This window comes from Gouania willdenowi, chromosome 21 (genome assembly GCF_900634775.1).
Source record: "Gouania willdenowi chromosome 21, fGouWil2.1, whole genome shotgun sequence".
NCBI lineage: Eukaryota > Metazoa > Chordata > Actinopteri > Blenniiformes > Gobiesocidae > Gouania > Gouania willdenowi.
In genome coordinates, this window is record NC_041064.1 from 7,908,310 (window position 1) to 7,930,102 (window position 21,793).

The 21,793-nt window shown below is 37.5% G+C and overlaps 1 protein-coding gene across 6 annotated transcripts in view; it reads right to left on the bottom strand.

Annotated features, from left to right (window-relative positions):
• The window catches only part of epha3 (eph receptor A3), a 134,122-nt gene extending 116,674 nt beyond the window's left edge, over positions 1 to 17,448 (bottom strand). For all 6 annotated transcript variants that reach the window (XM_028435308.1, XM_028435307.1, XM_028435306.1 and 3 more), the window contains exons 1-2: positions 17,255 to 17,448; positions 7,025 to 7,089 (exon numbers count right to left, since the gene is read on the bottom strand). In XM_028435308.1, coding sequence (XP_028291109.1) covers positions 7,025 to 7,089; positions 17,255 to 17,354 — 165 coding nt within the window. In that variant the 5' untranslated portion in view covers positions 17,355 to 17,448. The remainder of the gene's footprint in view (positions 1 to 7,024; positions 7,090 to 17,254) is intronic.
• Positions 17,449 to 21,793: the final 4,345 nt, after the last annotated feature.

Below are 21,793 nucleotides of genomic sequence, written 5' to 3' on the forward strand. Positions count from 1 at the left end.
ATTATCTCTGGACTCTGCTTCCTATATAACCTATCCATATGAATTCATCAGCAAAGTACAAATGAAATTCTTACTTAACTGATTTGTATAATATGACACTGTTGTTTTTTCTATCTCTTTCAAAACAAGAAGTAGAAGAGAGTAAGTTGTTGGTGTAAGTTGATGGAATTTCTTCATTTTGAGGAACCATTACCGAACTCTAGCCACCCTAAAATCTCCTTTCAGATCAACAAATGAGGCTGATGCAAACACATTTGGCTGAAATTAAATTCATTATTACTTTTGATCAAATTTTACAACCAAACCAATGATTGAAGAGTTTTTAAAAGGGTGCAACTGGAATAAATCTTATCACCTCTGCCAAGGACCAAATATATTTACCAATATTTATTTATTTTGCTGGTTTGTCTGTTAGCAGGATTACGTCAAAAGTACTTAATGGATATTGACTACCTTTAAACCAAAGATAAACCTATAGAAGATTACATTTTTATTACATTTTGGAGGGGATTTGGAACAATATACTGATTCTGGATCAGTTCCGAAAAATCTCATTATTGGTGAAATTTCAAAAATCCATGTAACGGTTCATAATTGACCAATCTTTATGACATTTGACTCAGTAATGTTGGGTTGGTTCCTCATTTACTCCACCGACTTTCCTCCAATCGGATCTGGAAAACGCAATCCATTGTGATTTTTCAAGAAAATAAGGGTGCCCATACATTCGGACCCATTGTATCGTCATTAATGGGGATAGAAGTTCCTTTCAAGCCTTTAAAATGTGAATGTTCATGGTACCGTAATCAAGACCAATGATCCAGATAACTGCAGAAATCTGGTAAAGATGAAATTTGGTGCTTGGCATGGATTTGCACTTACTGAGTGCAAATAAAAACAGATGCCATGCATTCAAGTTGTTAAGTAAGCTGTAGGCCTACCGTTAAACATATTAATTCTTAATAGTTCATGACTCGAACCAGAATATTCAACACAACCAATGTTTAGATGCACTAAACCTGATGGTAGTTTGACATCTTCAACTGTGTGTCAAGCCAAACATAAAAGGGTCTTAAGTGAGCAGCCAACCCCATGTTTCTCTCTACGGAGTCGTAACTACCCCCCTGTTGCCCTTTAATTGATATATAACAACACAGGGACCCTTACAGCGGTCCTGGTGACCTCTGACCACGACCCTGAGTGGTCACAGCTGGGGTGCAGTTTGGTGTGATCCTGCCCCTGGTTCCTCTGATCTGTGCTGTAGGTGAAGCAGCTAAAGGGATAGTAAAATGAAGTGTGGTAACCTGATCTGTGCAAGACATATCTACGGCAACAGACGCATCTTAGAGTCGCACAGTCAGCAGCACAGAAGTCCACCCACTTCAAAGACCATCAGGTCAATGGAAGTTAACCAGCAAACAGAGAGTATTTTAAAAAAAATCCTCTATTCAAGACTTCATTTCAAATGTTTGATTTATTTAGGAAAGCTTTTCTATTCCTTTGACAAACAATAGATTTGAATGAAGTGGGGTTTAAAGATCAGAGCTCGATAACATTTAAGGATACTGAGAGGTTAATGGGGTACCAAAATTGAAGATGGCAGAATATTGGCTCAAGAAAGACTATCAACTGGTTTTAAACAAACTACAACCCAGAATCTCGCCTTGCCTTCTTCGTCTTTCTTGTGATCGTGTTACGGATCTAAACTTTCGTTAAAGTTTCTCCAAAATACAGGTGGTTGACTTTGTGCTGGAAAGGCAGAATCTTTTCTTGCGTGTATAAGCAAGTGGAAGGAGAACAAAAGTAATGCGGTGAAGAAAAAGAGTGATTGACGGATCCGAGTCCCAAAGCCTTGAAGCTGCGTGGAAGGCTTAAGGCATTCCTCATGCTTTGCGGTACATTAGTTACACTGTTTATTGTGGTAACGCTGGCTCAGTGTTCAGTGTTGATATTCTCTTTGGTAGGAAATTGGTTTGCTTTAACATTTTCTTGATGATTTGGATCTCAAATGGTTTGGATTTTTGATAAAAGTGTTTCTACATTTTTTAACTTTAAATACATAAAAACTAATTTATGCATTCTAAGCAACTATGGTGTGTTTTGGAAACTCATTAGTGTTTCAAACTAAACACATTTTGTCAAGCTCCGAGCAGTTAGCAAAGGTTTGAATCAGCTCTCTGCACTTGGACAAAACCATCTACAACCCCTCCATGCGCCTTCCTTATCTCTAGTCCCACTTCCACCAAACTAATCCTTGTTTATGGATGGGCTTTTCCCTGCGCGCCCTCTCTTTCGGAAAAGCACAGGGGCGCAGTTTGTGCTGTTTAGGCAGATTTTACAGATTGGGGACAGAGGGGGTGCTTTAAGAACCCAAGGTTAAGCCAACAAGTTGAAACAGTAGTCGGCAAGATTAGAACAAACTGGCTGACAGAGCTAGTGGCCTCATTAGAACATCTAGAAAGCAATGGCGTGATAGGCCTTTCACCACAACCTTTTTCGTTCAGGTCAGACAAATAAAAGGGATTTGGTTAAAAAGCATTTTGGTGATTGGAGCGAAAGTTTTCAACAATGTAAGGCTTACATTGATTAGCATCAGTGTAGTTTTCCTTTTAAAAGCCTTTACAAAAACTTTAAAAAAAACAAAAAAAAACAGATAGGCTACAAGAATGTTCAGTCAAGCTTTACAGAAATATTCTTCCTGTTAAAAGGGAGTTGTTTTTTCCCACTGTCACTGATGCTTGTTTATGTTGATTTGTTGGGTTCTTTCTTTTTTTCTTACCAATTTTATATTTTGATACCGTTTTAAGATGACTTTTGTTGTATTTTGCGCTATATAAATAAAGTTGAATTGAATTGAATATCCTCCCTCCTAAATCTAAAGTCCTAGTTATCTTCGGAGGAGGACAAAGTTCTCACCTCTATTACTAAAGTGAAAGTACAAATACTTCTTGTTAAAAGCTGCTCCAATACGAGTAAAAGTAGCTTAGTCAAAAATAAAAACGGGTTAAATGAAAGTACTGAAATATTTGCATAAAAAAATATTTCATCCCACAATGCATTTCAGGAAAATGTCAACAAACAAGGTGTTTACGGTGGCGATAAAAACAAACTTTTTAAGCGCCATTTTTGACCTTTTTCCTTAATTTTTGTAAGTAAATAAAGATCAATTTATTGATGTATAAGGTCTACACCAGTGATTATCAACTGGTAGGTTGGGACCCAAAAGTGGGTCATGGACCTGTACTGGGTGGGTCGAGGACAGCAGGTTAAAAATAAATAAATGTGTCTCTCTCATGTTTGTTGGACTTTTCTTTTGACAGGCATGCTGTGAAATGCATGTTGCACAGGAAAATATATGTATCATGTTTGAAAAAGATTACATATGTGTGTTTTCAACAGCTATTGATTGGTTGAATTCTAAAAAACAAAAGTGGGTCGCGATTTAATGACCGTGACAAAATGTGGTTCACAAGGTCAGACCAGTTAAGAACCCCACTATGATTTCATCTAACAAAAACTATATTGGGGGTAGCAAATTTAAATATAGTATCCCCCAAAATGAAAGTATGGATACTTGGAAATACTTCTTCAGTCCAGCACTAATGTAAATTTACTTTACCGCTAAATATTTGAGCAAGCTGTTGACTTTTTCTCTTGACTGCAATCAAAATCAATCTCCAAAATTATTTGCTAAAATAAATAAATGTAATTAAATCTGAAAAGTCGTTGCTTTTCCATTCGCCTTCACTTTCGATGCAGTCACTAATTCTATTTTGTATGCACAGTCAGTGTCAGGGGAGCTGGTTTGTTATTGAAGAATGCTTTCAAAGCATGCGAGAATGTAATCTTTAGCACTCTTTAGTGATGGGCTAAGCCCCCTGGACACTGCTCTGCAATCAGCCTGCCTCCTAGACAGATAACAGTATATCTGGATCACACGCACTCCAACACGCAGGCACACACTCACCAGTCCATTGGTCGGCTCCGCAGTGAGCATCAGAGGGAGGCTAAGCTCTTAATTTGGTCTGACCAGAACACGCTGTGTCTCTGTAGACCAATAGCTGTGACCTCTTCATCAATGTGAGCGAGTGTTTGCCTTGGTGTGTGCGTGTGTGTCCACATTATGAGAAATCATTTGTGTGCAGCAGTGTCTCAGGGCACGCTGCTTATCAGAGCGCAGTCAGAGGATGACGTGAGTAATTACACATGATTCACCTTGAGGACTTCATCATCAGCGATATCTTTCAGTGTGTCGCTCTTTCTGGGTCGATGTGTCCTTTTTTTTTTTTTTTTTTTTGTTCATTGCTTCATATCCTCATCCAAATAGTTTCCTATCTCTCTGCTTTTTCATTTAACGCTGTGGTTCTCAACCTTTTCAGCCCCCAATCCTCAAAATAAACGTTCCAGAGAGCCGTGACCCCCACTTGTACCTGAAGGTGGTTGAACACAGACATGAACATTGAAGAACAGTCATGTGGAGACAGGGCCATCTATACTATAAGGGGGAACAAAGGAAAGAGCTTTTTGGGGTCCATCCATAAAGTCAGAAAAATGATGGTCCATTGTTCTATGAATCATTTATTTATTTATTTGAATAATATCCACTGTTATCCAGGAGGTTTATTATTATTTGCGCCATAGTAAATAGTCCTCTTAAAAATGTAAATCCTTGTTTTAATCAGAAATAAAATGGGTTAAAGGTGATCAAAAATGGTGGAAAAGGTGGTGAAATGGAATTTTAAAAATCATAGAAATTGTTTAAAAGTTGCAAATTAGAGTGGGCAAAAACGGAGATAAAATTTGGTTTAAAAAAAGGGGTTCAAAGTGTCAATATTGGCTTAGCAGAAATGGGGGATGTGGTTAAATTGGCAAAAAAATAAGCATGAAATATGGTGAAAGGTTAAAAGTGACAATAATGGGTCAACATATGCAACATTAGGTGAGAAAGGTGGTGGAAAGGATTGACAAGTGCTAAAAAAAAATGTCTCCAAAGTAGAAAAAATGTGTAGAAAAGGCATTGAAATTGAATGGAAAAGTAGCAGAAATGGGAGTAATTTAGCAAAAATGCATTAAAAGGAGTAAAAATATGGCAAGAAAAAGCGATTTAAAAAAAGGTGGCAAGTTTGGTGTAGTTGCAGAAAAAGGGTATAAGTAAACAAAGATGGGCTCAAATTGTTCATAAAATATTCTTAATTTCATGAAGGCATCTGGCGACCCCCTCTCATTGTCTCGTGACCACAAATGGGGTCCTGAGCCCAAGGTTGAATACACCTGATTTAACAATAATAACAGGTTGTCATCTCTGCAGACGTATTAAACGCACACTTCTCACCTCTGACAAAATAAATATTTGAAGTGTAACTGTCATCCTCACACAGACTTTAGAACCTTTGCTACCCAGTGCTGTGTCGAAGCACTTGATATGGGTGAGAATTGGCTCACACGTGAACAACTTCTATCAGCACTACATCAATCTTTGTCCTGCCACCGGTCAGGCAAATGTTTGAGTTTAGCCTGTAGTTGTCTTTGGACAAAGTGAACTTTAAATACACTATGGTATTTTTTGTTCCTTTTTCAATGTGGTTTAACCTCATGGAGGAACTTGGAGTGTCCTGCCTGTGCCAGCACTTTTTTATGGCTGAGTGAAACAAGGTTTGGCAGCTCCGTGGAGCAAATGACTGGATTACCTTAAGCCACTGCCAAGGAGTAATTCTAACACTTAATAAAGGGGAAAAACGGGACCTGTGTGTGTGTGTGTGTGTGTGTGTGTGTTAGGGTAGGACAGACAGAGGGCCAACCCGGAGACATGGTAGTTTAACAGGGTAAACACATAAAGCAGCAGTGACTTGAATACAATTTATAAGTTACACGTTGTTGCAATATTTATGAAACTACATAAATTCACATTGTATCAAACGCTTATTCTTGTTTAACTATTCTACTCTGGGGATTTTTTTTTAATGTATTAAAATCATAGTATAAGTGTCATAAACCAATGAATCATATGTCATTTACATTTAAGTGCTTTTACAACATTTTTACAGTGATCGTGCATGTGAGTGAGGGACCGGGGGTGGGGGGTGTCTGGTTAAAGGCGGAGCCCTTAATAGATCTTACATTCAACATCAAGCTAGCTTTTGAAAATTACCTATCCTGCCTTTAATTAAAAAAAAATAAAAAAAATGTAAAAAAAAAACACTTCTATGCACCTGTCACCGTGACGCCACAAATGTCAATAAACGCAGTTTTTACGTTGGAGTTAAAAAAAACGAACTTTCAAGCGACAATTTCAAAGTTTTACATCTTTTTTTTCTAGCAAATTATCTTTGATGTATTGATCAATGAGGCCTATCTGATTAAAACAAAATATTGTGGGTAGCAGCTTTAACACTGATGCATTTGAAACAGTCTAATTTGTGTTTTTCTTACAATTATTTACCAAAAAAGTGCCTTGTTTTACTTTTTCATTAATAAACGACGAGTATAAAATATGTTAATAATTCATTTATATGAAGGTGAAATGTCAGCGATGTAATTTCCAAATGTTCATACAGTAGCTATTCATTAGTATCTCTGATATTTACTAATAAGGCTGTAAGTATATGTATATTTGTATGTGAACGCTTTATTTTTTATTTTTTTTGCCTTCAACCTAAAATCCGTTAATGCCTTAATCTTTCTTTGACACACACACAGACTAAATACCCACACACCCACACAAATATGCAGTACAATTTCCCCTAAGCATCCTGGCCATATGGTGGGCTCTGAATGCTTAACCTTTGACCTGTAAGAAGAAGAATGAACACAAACCTCTAAAAAAAAAAAAAAAAAAAAAGTGGGTTAATCTGCACTTGGCTCATTGCTACAACATAACAGTGGGAACCCCTGGAGTTTTAAAATCCTAATTTCATGGCTGAAACCCCCAGATTTGGCTCTTGACGGAGCTCATTGTTTTCCTAAATGTAAATATATACCAAAAAGATGTGGGGGGGGGGGGGTCAGAGATAAAAAAGATACTCACCCCATGCGATGGGTAGGAAATCCATCCTAACTCCCCTTGGCTTGCTTTGGAATCTAACAGGTTGACTGTGGCGAGGAAAAGAAAGGAAGAAAAACAAAGACAACATATGAGTGTTTCGGCCTTGTTAGCCCCAATTAGCCTTTATCTAATCCCGAAGGAGGGATCACCAACCTCAAGCCCTGATCAAACCCTTTATTTACTCAGCTGCCCCATAACACACACATGCACATGCACACACGCAGACACACACAGACAGACAGAACATCCACCCTAACCGGGAAAGTTGAACTTGTTTCTGCTTTGAGCCTTCAAAGTAAAAGCCGACCAATAGCAAACGATACCAACATCTTCAAAGTACAATCAGCATTGGAAAAAACTACAAAAGACTGTGTTTATCCCAGTGAGCTCACCTATTTCAGTCTCCATATCATACCTGGTCATGCAGACGTTTGTGATTCCTGGACAAAGGCCCAGGGTAAAATAAACCTGCATCAAATCTAAACCCACATGCAATCACCACCAGTTTTAGAAGTGGTCAGTAATTGAATTGGCCACACTGAAACCAAAACATAAATCAAATTACTATGAGTGGAAATACATTTTTAGGAATGCACCGTGCCTGGAGTTTATTCTTTCAAATAGGAATCAAACAGCGTGGAAGAAAAAGAAGAGGAAAAAAAAAAAGCATGGATAATGGAGAAAACATGTTCCACAATAGGACGGGGAGAACTGGGCTGTGTGAGGGTGCAGTCTGAAGACGTGGTTGAAAATAAGTTTCGTCTTTTTTTTGGTCGAAGTAAATCTCACATTAGAAAAACAACACAGCACGATTTAGTTAAGAATCAATGTATGAGTTTTCCTGAACTTAATAAACAATTATCCACTCTACACTTAGCAAAAACTTGGTCTTGGTGTCTTTAAATGTTTGGCGATAACATCTAAAAGTTTAGGTTTGTTTATGGTACAAACACCAAAATGAATAGTATCTGCTCTTTGGTGTCACATGACTATGATAGCCTATCTTAAAGGGCCCATGTTACGCTAAAGTAACTTTTCTGTGTTTTAAACATCATAAAGTGCTATTCGAGCTTCAAACACATGCCCAAAGTGTTTTCTTTTAATTCCCTCAATCGTTAGTTAGAGGGTGATTTGCTCCTTTCTTACTGCAGAACAAGCCTCGCTACAATTTGATGACACATTCCCACTTTGATGACAAATTTAACACGGCACTGAGCTGGAGAAGCCGCGCCTCCAGGAAGCTCTCTGCCGTGATTGACATGTAAACAGACACGCCCATGGAGATGAGCATTTCCTTCACGCAGTGCTATGTATGTATTTTCTACAGTCTCTGTATGTACCGGTGAACGCCCCGCCCCCACGCTCTGTCTCGTGTTTATAAAGCAGCGTGAGCTCGGCTACGGAGTGGGTGGGAGGAGGGTGGGCCGTCCTCTGGCCCTACATCACCGTGCGGGGAGGAGGAAGTCAGTGTCTCGTCTATAGACAAGCCCACTCATGAATATGCATAAGCAAATCTGCCTGTTTGTGTAGAGTTGCTCAGAAAGTGACTTTTCAGAGACTAAAACTCTGGAAAACAGGCGAGTTTGAGAAAACAAACCTCAAATACTATGTTTTTAGCAAAAATAGCATGACATTTTTTCTCAAAATGGCAATAAATGCTATAAATCTCGACGTTTTTTTACGCAATAAAGTCTTACCAGAAAGATATTTCTGAGTGTCGTGTGAAATTGTCCAATTAGGTCAAAAGAAATTCTGACAGCATAAACATTTACTGAGAAATGTCAGCAATGAAGACGGAAACCGTCTGTTAGAAACAATCAAAAGGAAACTTGCTGCTGTGGGCTAACAGCAACAGCGTAAATGATGAGGCGCACAAACAAATTACCAGCATAGGAACGCAACCATTTCATATTTCTTCTTCACTCATTGGAAGCTTACGCAGCTTCTAATGAGTGATTTCTTCAACGGACCAAATGCGAAACCAAATAAGCCACCAACGTCCCAATATTATGGCTCCTTAACCATTTTTTTTTTTTCAATTTTCAGCATGTCACAGATGACAGAAGCAGGTGTTTTCATCTTAAATAAATACTGGATCTTACTTAGATACTGTAAGTGTGAAGCCCCGTATGACAGGGGAACATGAGTGAAACTTGGGATCAGTGCCTGCCTCGTGCAGTGTTTTTTTCAACCTTGCGGTTGGGACCCCATGTGGGGTCACCTGAAATCTCGAGTAATTGCTAAAAAGTTAAGAAAAAAAAAAAAAATACTGATTAAATATTTATTTTTCAAAATGTTTAATTATTATTCTTTTTGAAATTAAAACACACAATCCAAAACAACTTTAAACTATACTTTTACTTCGTCAAATGTAAATCTAGGTAATAATAATAATAATAATAATAATAATAATAATAAAATTAAATATAACAATATCTGAGCTGGCACAACTTGTTACTAATACTGGCAACTCTGTATTTGTAATGCAGTATAACAAACCTGATCAAAAACTAATTCTAGAGAAAAAAAAGTCTTTAGGGTCACCAGAAATTATTGATATTAATATGGGGTCACAATCAAAAAAAGGTTGGGAACCACTGGTGTACGACTGACTGTGACGGTGGGAATATGATCACATTAATACTTGTGATACAAGTTCGGTTCAGAACGTATGCAGGAGGTTTAACACTTGATCTATGACAAACTTTCAAATACAGTCATGCTCTTATATTTGCAGAACAGAATCTTAACAATTGTGAACAAAATGTGTTTCGTTTTGTTTATAGATTCTTTAAATGTAAAAACAAATGTATTGTGCTGCAAAGAAACACTGTTTTAAGCTAAAACGTGGACAAAAAGTAGGAAATGCAGCATCTGCTAGCAGATTTACCCCAACCTGCTTCTCCTAAAAGCGTTGAACATCTCTATAGAAATAAATCTGCACCCACACACACGCTGTTTCCCAAGCGAGTGCCACATCCACAGCAAAGTGAGGCAGCAGAGCAGCCAGGCAGGCCCTGCAGCTGCAACTCTATTCACTGTGAAAACATCCAGGGTGCATCCTCTCTGCAGCGTTCTCCTGTTCAAAGGCTCAGCAAGCCCCCGTGTACACATCGCCAGTCAAACACAATATTTATGGGTCATGAGGAGACTTCTGTAGCACAGAGGAAGCTGTCAGAGTCAGACTAAGTGATTTGGCCAATCGGTGAGTTGGTGGTTGTTTCTCACTCGAGTCAAAAGATCCAATATTTATGAGCTGCTATAGGAATATACACGAAAAGACGAGGATTGCAGAGAAATAAATGGACTTTTTTGTATTATACATGGTCTGTAAATCGAGGCTCACCTGGGCTGAAGCCACAAAGGATCCTTAAACCAGTTGAGTGACACGAGACACATTCATATTAGAGCACGTATCAAACTCATGGCACGTGGGCCAAATCCAAAGGGCCACATTATCAACATTCATTTCAGCATTCAGAATAATGACCAATCTGAGCTTAAACAAAGGAAAGAACAAATAGTTTTTATAGTAATTTTGGGTGTTTCTCTGTCATTCTGTGTATGTTTGTTGTTGTCTTGCAGTTTTGAGGCCTTTTGTGCATTTCTGTTGTCCTTTTCTGTATTTTTTTCTAGAAAATATATGTTTTTTGGAGTCATATTGTGTATTTGTGTTGTCATTTTGCAGTTTTTTTTGGAGAAATTTTGTGTATTTCTCTTATTGTTTTGCTTGTTTGTTAGTACTGTGGGTTTGCAGAGTCATTTTTCTGTTTTTCTGGTATTTTTGTGTACTTTTGTTGTCATTTTCTGGAATTTTGTGTATTTCTGTTGTCATATTATGTTATTTGGAGTCATTTTGTGTATTTCTGTTGTCATTTTGTTCATTGTTGTAGTAGTTTTGAAAGTATTTTCTGTGTTTTTCTTGTCTCTTACTGTATCTTTCTGCCATGTTGTAATTCTTTGTGTTTTTTAAGATATTCTTGCTTTTGTTTTGTGTATTTTTCTGTCATTTTCTATTTTTACTTTGGGGGCGGCACAAAATTGTAGCGAGGGCCCCCGAGCCGTCAGTTGCCTACGTCTGCTTTAGAGCATCAAATTTGACCCGCTCGAAAGTAAAAATGACGAAAAAACATGAAACATTTTGTAAATTACGCAGTCCCTCCAAATAAACATTTAATTAAAAAACACAATATTTGTAGAGCTCAGTTTTCCAGTTCTTTCATCACATGACGGCAGTCATTTTTAATCTCAAATCGTTGAAAGAACTCTGAATTTTTCCAAAATCTGACATATTTCTCAAAGTAATCCACAAATTCCCAAAATTAGGTAAATATGAGTGAGGATCCTGCAGGGACTGATGAGATATACTCACATTTTTATTTTTTTTATTTTTTTTTTTATCATATACATATCATTTATTTGTGGAACTGCAAACCAGGGCACATTAATATTGAATTTGCTCTTTTTCCACCTGAAATCTGAGTTTGACACCCCAGTATTACAGAGTAATGAAGCTATCTGCATCAGATAACAGCTCCTCCATTCCTTCCAATTCACATTTCTCAGCAAACCGGGCACTTCACTCAAGTTAAGCGGAGCGACGGAATACAAGAGCATAAAATTAGACAGCTCTCATATCGCTGGAGGAGAAAAAAAAAAGCTCCCTCCAGCTGTCCTTAGTTGGAGAAATGTGCACCCCACATATACACAAACAAAAAAAAAGCCCTTACACTCTTACAAATACTCACATAAACACAGGAATCACACTCAAAACTGCTTCCAAGAAACAAGAGGGGGTAAACACAGATTGTATCACTCACTGGGTAAAGGTATAGCAAGAAGCACATGTTGGAAAAAAAAAAAAAAGCATTTACAGACACATGGACATGGACGCCGTTTCAGACGCTCCCTAAAGCACGTGTCTGTTCCTCCACATGTGCAATTTTAAAAACATTAACAGTTACTGGCAATCTACACACACACACACACACACACACACACAGCATCAGCCAAGCGTATAGCTCCTGCATCTTTAGGGAATGCCTGTAAACGGGAACTATGAGTATCAATAGCAAATTCAGCCAGTCTGTCTACGAGGGAGGGAGCAACATTACAGCAGTGGGAACAGGTGAATCAATAAAACACACACACACACGCACACACGCACGTACTAAGATATCATGAAGACTCAGAAACATCACTGTGAACTAAGCGTGCGGCGATATATCGTGCAACAAGATATCTCGATAATAAAATCCCCACAATTATATTGCGATATTAAAACCTCACAATTATATCGTTATATTTGCAGAGCAGCACTTTTTGCACTTTAAATAGGACAAATGTCTCTTATTTGTGTTATTGTTTATTTTATAGTTTTGACTCACTTCAGTTGAATAGTTTAGTATATATATTAGTATAGAGATAGTAAAAAAAAAAGATTATTATTCAAACTGAATTTTTATTTTTATTTTTGGGACATTTTTTCCCTTACAAAAATATCGTCCCGTATCGTTATCGTGACCCCAGTATCTTATATCGTCTCGTCTCGTGAACTTTTCCACCATTGTTAATTTTGACACAAAATTTGTGTTTATTTTTAGTCATAGTCTTTGGACTAAAATGCAACTTTAATTTAGTCTAAATTTAGTCATCACTGACTATTTCAGTTATAGTCTAGTTTTAGTCGACTAATATTAAGATTGTAGTAGACTAAATGGGTTACAGATGTAGTTGACTAAAATATGAAGCATTAGAGTTTATGCATTTAAAAAAAAAGATTTAATTAGCATTGATTAACCTGATATTAGCTTGTATTAATGTCTGTAAATAACACAGATTTGATGTGATCAATGACCACGTGTCCACAAATGTATTTATTTATTGAGCACGATTATGTTGCCTGCGTATATCACATACATTATGTGTACATATATTTAAACACATACACGTACATATACACAATCACAACACTACGTCGACACTATCCTAGACATGCTCAGTGGGAGGAGCAGAAGTACTCAAAACTCTCCAAATAATGAAATATATTTAAAAAAAGACAAATTTTATTAAAACACAATGTTTTTCTGTTATTTTGTGTATTTTTCAAATCCTTTTCTGTCATTTTGAAACTTTTTGGAGTCATTTACAGCACTCTAGTTGTTTCTTTGTGTATTTTTCTGATTCATTTTGTATGTTTTAGTAGTCCTTTTAAGTAATTTTTTTGTCCTTTTTTTCTATTTTTCTGTCATTTTGTGTATTTTTCTGTCATTTTGTGTCATATTCTATTATAGGTGTGGTTTTTTTTTTGTCATTTTGTGTGTTTTAGTGGCCCTTTTGTGTATTTTTCAGTTATTTTGTGTATTTTTCAAATGCTTTTTTGTCTTATTGTCATTTTGAAACTTGTTGGAGTCATTTACAGCGTTCTTGTTGTTTCTTTGCGTGTTTTTCAATTCATTCCGTATGTTTTAGTAGTCCTTTATTGCATTTATTTGGTCCTTTTTGTGTATTTTTCTGTCTTTTTGTGTGCTTTTGCAGTCATTTTGTGTCATAAGCTGTCATTTGGTGTGTTTTTTGAGTGGTTTTGTGTGTTCTAGTGGCCCTTTTGTGTACTTTTCAGTTACTTTGTCTGCTTTTCAAGTCATTTTGTGCGTTTCCTTTGGATGGCCACCCAAAATTAGACCAAGGGCCGTGTATGTGGCCCCTGGGCCACCAGTTGCCCATGTATGCTTTACAGCGATGTGAATGTAGAGGTTGGCAGGCCGCAGTGCAGCCAAAGCAAAGCATGGCGACTTGTGTCTGTGTTAAAGGGTGAAGTGTTCACCTCCTATTATGAATTATTCAAAGGGTAGAGTCGCTGTGTCTGATGTTACTGCTGCTGCTGCTGTTGCCCAACCCTCTGCCCCCATTCTAATCTCTTTCTTTCTTTCTTTCTTTCTTTCTTTCTTTCTTTCTTTCTTTCTTTCTTTCTTTGTGTTTTATTTCGTGTGTGGTGTATATATGCAAACACAATGACTTTATTACTCACAGAGGGAGCCCAGCCCCTCTGCATGCATGCACACATACTGTATAATCATAGATCTCTACATATAGAGCTGCTGCTGCTGGATGCTTTTCAGAAATATACAATTTATATACCTCACTGCTGGTACATTAAGGATGACGTTCTTCATCCTCAGCTCAGCACTCATGTAAGTATGGGTTTGTTTGTCCATGAATACAAGGAGAAAGAGGGGCTATTCCATGGCTGCGCGCATGTCCGACACCTCCTCACGGTGGTTCCCAGCGGGGAAGCGCACTATGGGCTACCCGGGCCAGGCCTCCCTGTAGCCGGGCTAAAAATACCCCAAGGCCTCCCTGACGTCCTGCGACGGGGCCAGCACTGCGTCATGTCAAGATGACAAGCAAAAATATATAACTTTGTTTTTATTTACACAAAATAAACACAAAAATTGAAACTAAAATAAAAGTTGTATATTTTTATTTATTTTTTTTTTTTTAAATTATATTTTTATTGTCCTAAACCTTTTCAATGAGATCAATATATAGGTCATGAAACGCGCAGAATATGTTTTTAAGTTGTTTGAAGTAGAATAAGAGAAGATTAGAGTAGATATTTATATATAAGTGGGAAAATATTGACAAAAAAGTTTCCTTATAATTAAAAGCTACGGTTCGTTTTTCCATTGAACCCATTTGTGTGTGTGTGTGTGTGTGTGTGTGTGTGTGTGTGTGTGTGTGTGTGTGTGTGTGTGTGTGTGTGTGTGTGTGTGTGTGTGTGTGTGTGTGTGTGTGTGTGTGTTTTAAACTAACTTGTGAGGAAATTGCAGCATTAAATCCATCAAGTCTATGAAAGCTCTAACAAGCTGGAAGCTGACCAAAAAAAAAAAAAAAAACGACCCTTCGACACGTATCCTGTTCACTCACAGCTGTGGGAGAAGTGAATTTATATGAAGTAGTATTAGCTTTGCTTCTTTTTTTTTATGATCCGTCCTCAAAATCACACACACGAGGTTTTCATTTATTATTATTTTTTATTTTTTCTCTCCAATGAGTTGCGGGTCAATTGTTTTTGATAGCAAGCATGAATGAATATAAGTGAATGGATGAATGAACTAACTTGTGTGTAAACAATTCCATATGAAACCAAATTGTTTGGCTTCATATGGAATTGTTTACCATTTTGGCCCAAAATATCTTCAACTAAAAAATCTAAAAATAATTAAGTGCGTGATATGGTAATAAAATAAAATAAAATAAAACAAATATTTAAAAAAGTGTGTTGTTGTTTTTTTGCGCTTTTCTGTGCGTTTTTTCCAGATTGAATAGAAAAACCAACAGTGAGTGTAAAGTTCTGTTTCACTTTTTGTCAGAAAAAAAGGGTCATACACGGGGTCTAAGAGGAACCACGCATAATAAGAACAGTTAACCCCGAGTGGAGGTTTCAAACATGGGGTTAAAGTCTCCTGCAGCTCCGTGTGTGGGACTTTTCTTTTAAACATGGAGCTCCACACTGACCCTCTCTGGCAGATTTAATGTGTTCTTTATGTTTCCATTTAACACCTTTCGATTCATGAAGCGCACTCACTAATTCTCCTTTCACTCACACGCACGCACGCACACACACACACACACACACACACACACACACACACACACACACACACACACACACACACACACACACACACACACACACACACACACACACACACACACACAAACGCAGGATGGGTATGTAGGCAACTTTGTGTATTTTTCCACACACCAAACGTCAACAAAGCAGGTATTTCTATGTTTCTTATTTAACTTTTTGACTCAAAGGAAAGTCAACCTTGTTTATAAAAAGTTTATTTTGTAAATGTTTATTACATCTGCCACTTTAAAGTTAAGTTGATTGCAGAAAAGTTAGGCTTTCATGAGCCAATCATGATAGAAATAAAGTTATACAGTATAAAAACTTCTTTTTGTTTTATTTAACTCTAAAACCAGGAGGAAAATCCAAGTGTTACCTGAAAAATGTTCCAAATTGTTCAGATTTGTATGGATCCTTTTTAAACTCATCAAACTTTTCAAACTCAGCACGCAGTAAAAGTTTCTAGAACATCACAATAAAGATATAAAATTAAAACAAAAATGTTCAGAAACTTAATTTCGTGTAATTAACCCAACCACTAGCCACAAAATCAGCTTCTACGCCTAAAAATGTCTCACTCCGATTTATCCAACTAATACTATTAAGGTTTTAATCACAATCTTCAGCCTCCTTAAAGTGAAAACCTGACTTATAATTCTCACCAGAGGCGCCATAAAGGAACTAAAAATCCATTAAAGGACTTTCACGCCTGTATTTCTGTATCAGGTGGATTTATTTCCTCTTTCTGTGACATTTCTGCCCCATTTTCCGTGTGGTTACATCCCTCAGCAGCTTCTGGACACTTTTTATTCTTAAACCACACTTTAACCTTCACATGGGTGATTCTTTTTAACGTGAGAGGACGGTGTAGTAGTGCCATGTTTCACCTGAGAAAGGTTAATCCACTTTATCACTGTGGTAATAAACGCAATGGATGCAGAGATCACATGTTCGGCTGCCAAGTGAATAAGCGGCTTGTGATCACCAAAAAAAAATACACAATATCACATGAAAAAGTCTGACGGCATGAGAGTATATGTAGATTTTGTAAGTTTATATATTATAAAGAAGTTGTGAGAACATGAAGAGGTGCGATATAGAAGCTCCGTCTGTTGGAACCAGTTTTGCGCATTTTACGCACAAAGCAAATACGCTCGTTTTCTGTTTATTGGCTTCAAATCGACATGGTTCACATGGGTTCTGGGTGTTGTGTCCTCCGCCCCCCCCAAAAAAGTGGTTATTGCGTTAAAACAGACAGACAGTAGCCCGCATCTACAAACCCAGAGTTTCCCAGCGTCCTTTTGCGCACCGGGAGCCGTCGCTTAGTTCATTCATCCACATTAACAACAATTAACCCCCCCGTTATTAGCGGAGGGATCCGAGCTTGTCCCTCCATGTCGGGATCTAGTTCTACTTTATTATTGTGCACACACACACATACACACACAGGCTTCCAGTCGATGTCACCTCCGCGCACGCTCCGGTCCCTAACCATGATTTGGACTCTTCAGTCGGCTCGATCAGCACTACAGGCTCACACACGCACACTCACATGTCGACAGCCGGAGTTTCCTTACCTTCATTGGGAGGGTAGATGATGGGGAACGCAGAGGGAAAGCGGGACAATAATAATAAAAGAGGTAAAATGAAAAGGAGCGATCGCGCATTGCAATCCATGGCGGCGGATCAGAGGAGGTCCATAACTCCATGAAGCCACTACACACTGATCTGGGAACGACTTCTTCTCTCCACGCACGCAGCTTTCCCTTGTTCAGGCTCCCCTCTGGATGGAGCCGTTTTCCGCAGGGTCCTACAGAGTCAGTCTGACACTGACAGCCACACACACACACACACACACACACACACACACACACACACACAATGCTCAAGTTCATCACAGGTCACTGAGTCTAAAGCAGTCACATGATCAATAATCAGAATCAATATTGACAATTTGGGTAATTGTTTAGTTATTACGGAAGCAGATTAGGGCCAATGTTGATGGAGAAGAAAATAATAAAGTCGAAATGTCGAGATCAAAGTCGAAATATAATGTCAAGATAAAGAATGACAGACATAGGCAACTGGCGGCCCAGGGGCCAAATGCGGCCCTCGGTCTAATTTTGTGCGGCCCCCAAAGCAAACTTGTAATTCATGTAGTCAGAAGTGACATATAACACACAAAACCCCAGAAAGACAGAAAATTATAGCAAAATGCACAAAATGTAAACAAACGTACACAGAATGATGACACAGAAACACTAAATAACCACTTAAACACAAAATAACTTAACATGATTTAACATAAAGCAACTTCAAAGACACAAAATGCCAACAAAAATACAGAAAAATACACAAAATGCCAACAAAAATACAGAAAAATACACAAAATGAATTAAAAGAAATACACAAAAAAAAAAACACCAAGAAAACCCTGCACACAAAAGGACTACAAAGACAAAACACTTTGTTCTTTCCTGTATTAGTGCTCAGAATGGTCTTTATTCTAATTGCTAACACAAATGTTGATAATGTGGCCCTCGGATCAGACAATCACATTTTTGTGGGCCCCTCTCTGGTAGAAGTTGCCATCTCTGCTGTATGATATTGGATCATGAGATAAGATAACATCTTTCTTTTGTCATATTGTTTTGATTTCGTAGAGATTTAGGAAACCAACATTTAATTTCCGTTTGCCCTTAAACTTTTATAGTAGGAATAAAATCTCTAACTGTGCCCTGATCAGAGGACAGGGATTTAGTGTTCCTGTCAAACACAGATAAGCTACATTTAGTGTGTTTTACAATAACTTGGAAGCATGGTGAAAAAAAAAATACAATATGCCATATTGATTCATAAAGTACAGAAGTGGATTAGGGCCAAATTGATGGAGAAAAAAATGTTGGGCAAATTAAGAATAAAGTCAAAAATTAACTAAAATTACAATATTGTGATAAAAGTTGAAGGTTTTGCTAATAAAGTAAAATCTACGGATGTTGACAAGAGCCAAGTCACCATGACAACAAACAGTAGATCGTCTTCTACTAAATGCCATGTATTGATGAATGCCCCAAAGTGGGGTACACAAATTGTCATGGGGGTACGTGAATAGAATAAAAACAGCGTGACAACATTGGAAACTAGAATATAAGCAGCAGTCAGGAGCCTCCACGCATTGCCACAAATTATACATGCCTCTGGAAGACTACTCTCTCGCAGAAAAGCGATCTCAAATATGGCGAGAGCTGCATTTCTTTGCGCTAGCCAAACATGCTTGATGCCCTTAGCCACCACGTACTTGTGTGGAAGTGCATTTACAGCTTTAACGAACATGAAAACAAAATATAGAACAAAACTTTACGTAGAGAATGATTCAAGACTAGGACTCTCTCAAAAAGTTTGGGAACCACTGCGTTAAACTATACTTCAAAGATGGATTCAATAACAAAAATGTTATTTCTCTTTTAGCTCTTAAACACAGCATTGTAATCTCGTCAAATACTGTATTGCCAAAAAACAATCTGTTCAGATGGAAAAACCAGTCAAGTTTGGAAGAGGTGTAGCATTCAGTCCGTCTGTGGATATTGAGGAGCTACGGAAACAGATTAGGGTCAGTTTGGATGCAGACTGTTGTCATATGGTGAATTGGCCCGAGTCAGCTTCTGTAGATTTGACTTTAATCAGCAAACCTTCGATTTTTTATCACGATTTTGTATTTTGAGTTTATTTTCAAAATTTTGACTTTAATCTTGTTTTTTCGACTTTGATCTAGACTTTTCGACTTTATTTTTGATTTGCCCAAAATAATTTTCTCCATCAACTTGGCCCTGATCTGCTTCTGTAGTTTATTAACCAAACTGTCCATTGTCGCATATTATTCACCATGCTTCCAAATTCTTATAAAACACATGAAATGTAGCTTATCTGTGTTTGACAGGAACACCAAATCCCTGTCCTCTGATCAGTGCACAGTTAGAGATTTTATTCCTACTATAAAAGAATTTAAGGGCAAACGGAAATTAAATGTTGGTCTCTTGAATCTCAATGTAATCAAAACAGTATGACAAAAGAAAGATGCTATCTTATCTCATGATCCTCGCACACATGCTGATATCTTTTTGTAGTTATATTGATTGTTGTCGTCTTCTGCTTTTTCTCTACACGTAAATAGCTCAACAATAACGTTTTCATTAATCTACGAATCACCTGTAGGAGCTCATCTGAGCTACTGCTTGTTAGTCTTTGGGATTTATTGTAACTGCATGGTAAAAATAATTTAAACATCTAGACGAGTGATTGCAGTTGCTCAGAGCTTTCCTTTAAGACATCTTATCATAGACTTATACAGTTCCAAGAATGACAAAAACTTTTTAAGATTAGTTTTGTTTACTTACTTCCTAAAATTTTGTTCATTGCACTCTATAAAAATCTGTTTTTCTACTCTCTTGCCTTCAGGAATACTGAATTAAAAATATTGAATAAATAAAGTCCATGACAGAAGTTCCATAACCAATAAGTTTACATTTTCACTTCTAAACCAATCAAAACATTGGTAAATTTCCTGAAAAACAATTGTCTGAATAAATGAAGCCATAACATGTTATTCAAAAAGAAGAAAAACATGATTTTTGGAAATTATTACGCAGAAGTCAAGGACACATCAAAGCCATCAGCAGACACCTCTGGAGAAGACTGGCAGTTGTCAGGAGGTTAAAGTGAATTTCCTGGAAAAAACAGTTGTCTGAATAAATGAAACCTCAACATATCAATCAAAAAGAACTTTCAGGAACTATAACGCAGAAGTTAAAAACACATCAAAGCGATCAGCAGACACATCTGAAGAAAACTGGCAGTTGTCCGGTGATTAATGTGAATTTCCTGAAAAATAGTTATTTGAATAAATGAAATCTTAACATATTATTTGAAAAGAACTTGCTGGAAGTATTAAGCGGAAGTCAAGGACAAATTCAAGCGATCAGCAGACACCCCTGAAGAAGTCTGGCAGTTGACGGTCAAAACATGTCAGGAGATCAAAGTACATTTTGTGAAAAACAGTTGTCTGAATAAATGAAACCTCAACATATCAATCAAAAAGAAGACAAAAAAGACTTTCAGGAAATATTACACGGAAGTTAAAAACACATCAAAGCGATCAGCAGACACCTCTGAAGAAGACTGGCACTTGGTTGTCGAAACATGTCAGGAGATCAAAGTCCATTTCCTGAAACACAGTTGTATGAATAAATGGAACCTTAACATATCAACCAAAACATATTCTACATGCATTTCATTGATAACCTTAATACCATAAAGTAATGTTCCAATTGAAAGACAAAGTTGTTCTCATTACTCCGCTGATGGACGTGTGATGTGCTCGTTTTCATCCTCTGCACTGAGCATGGTCTGTGTGGGCCATTAGGGGCCCCTGACACCTCCGTACACTTGATGTGCAGTGAAATGCTGGAGTGGCAGAGTAACGTCAGGGCCCTCGCTGAGACGCCAGCTGTTGTGGTGGGGGGTTGCAGTTCAGACAGGCATGTGATGTGTGTGTGTGGGGGGGGGGGGTAAGACACACTACAGCACAGACTGAGATTAACAATGTGGCCCAACATCAATCTGTAGAATTAGATTTTTTTACTTTGAGTCAAAATGACTTCATGTCCTTTGTGGGATTTGATCCTAAACTGTGAGGAATGTTTTATGAGGGGCAGTTATTAAACTTGAAGCAAAGCAGATAGGGTTAATGCTTTTTGACTCAAATTCAAAACACCTTTGTGCATTTTTATTGGTTACTAGAAAAAATGCAGTATATACATACAGTATGTATTATTTGTTTGTTTGTCTGTTAGCAGGATTATGTGAAAAGCACTGACCGATTTTGACAAAATTTCAACCAAAGATAGACTAGGATTAAGCAATATTGCTAAGAACCCTCAATATTTTTTTATAAAAATGGCAATATTCGATATAAATCTCGATTTTGGGTTAAAGTTGATGATGAAAAATGCCACACAGGCACATTTATGTATTAACAAACAGCTGGACAATATGTGCTACTGTTGGCTTTTTCTCCTATAAGGGACAGTACATGTGAGTGAGTTCTGTGAGGTCTGGGT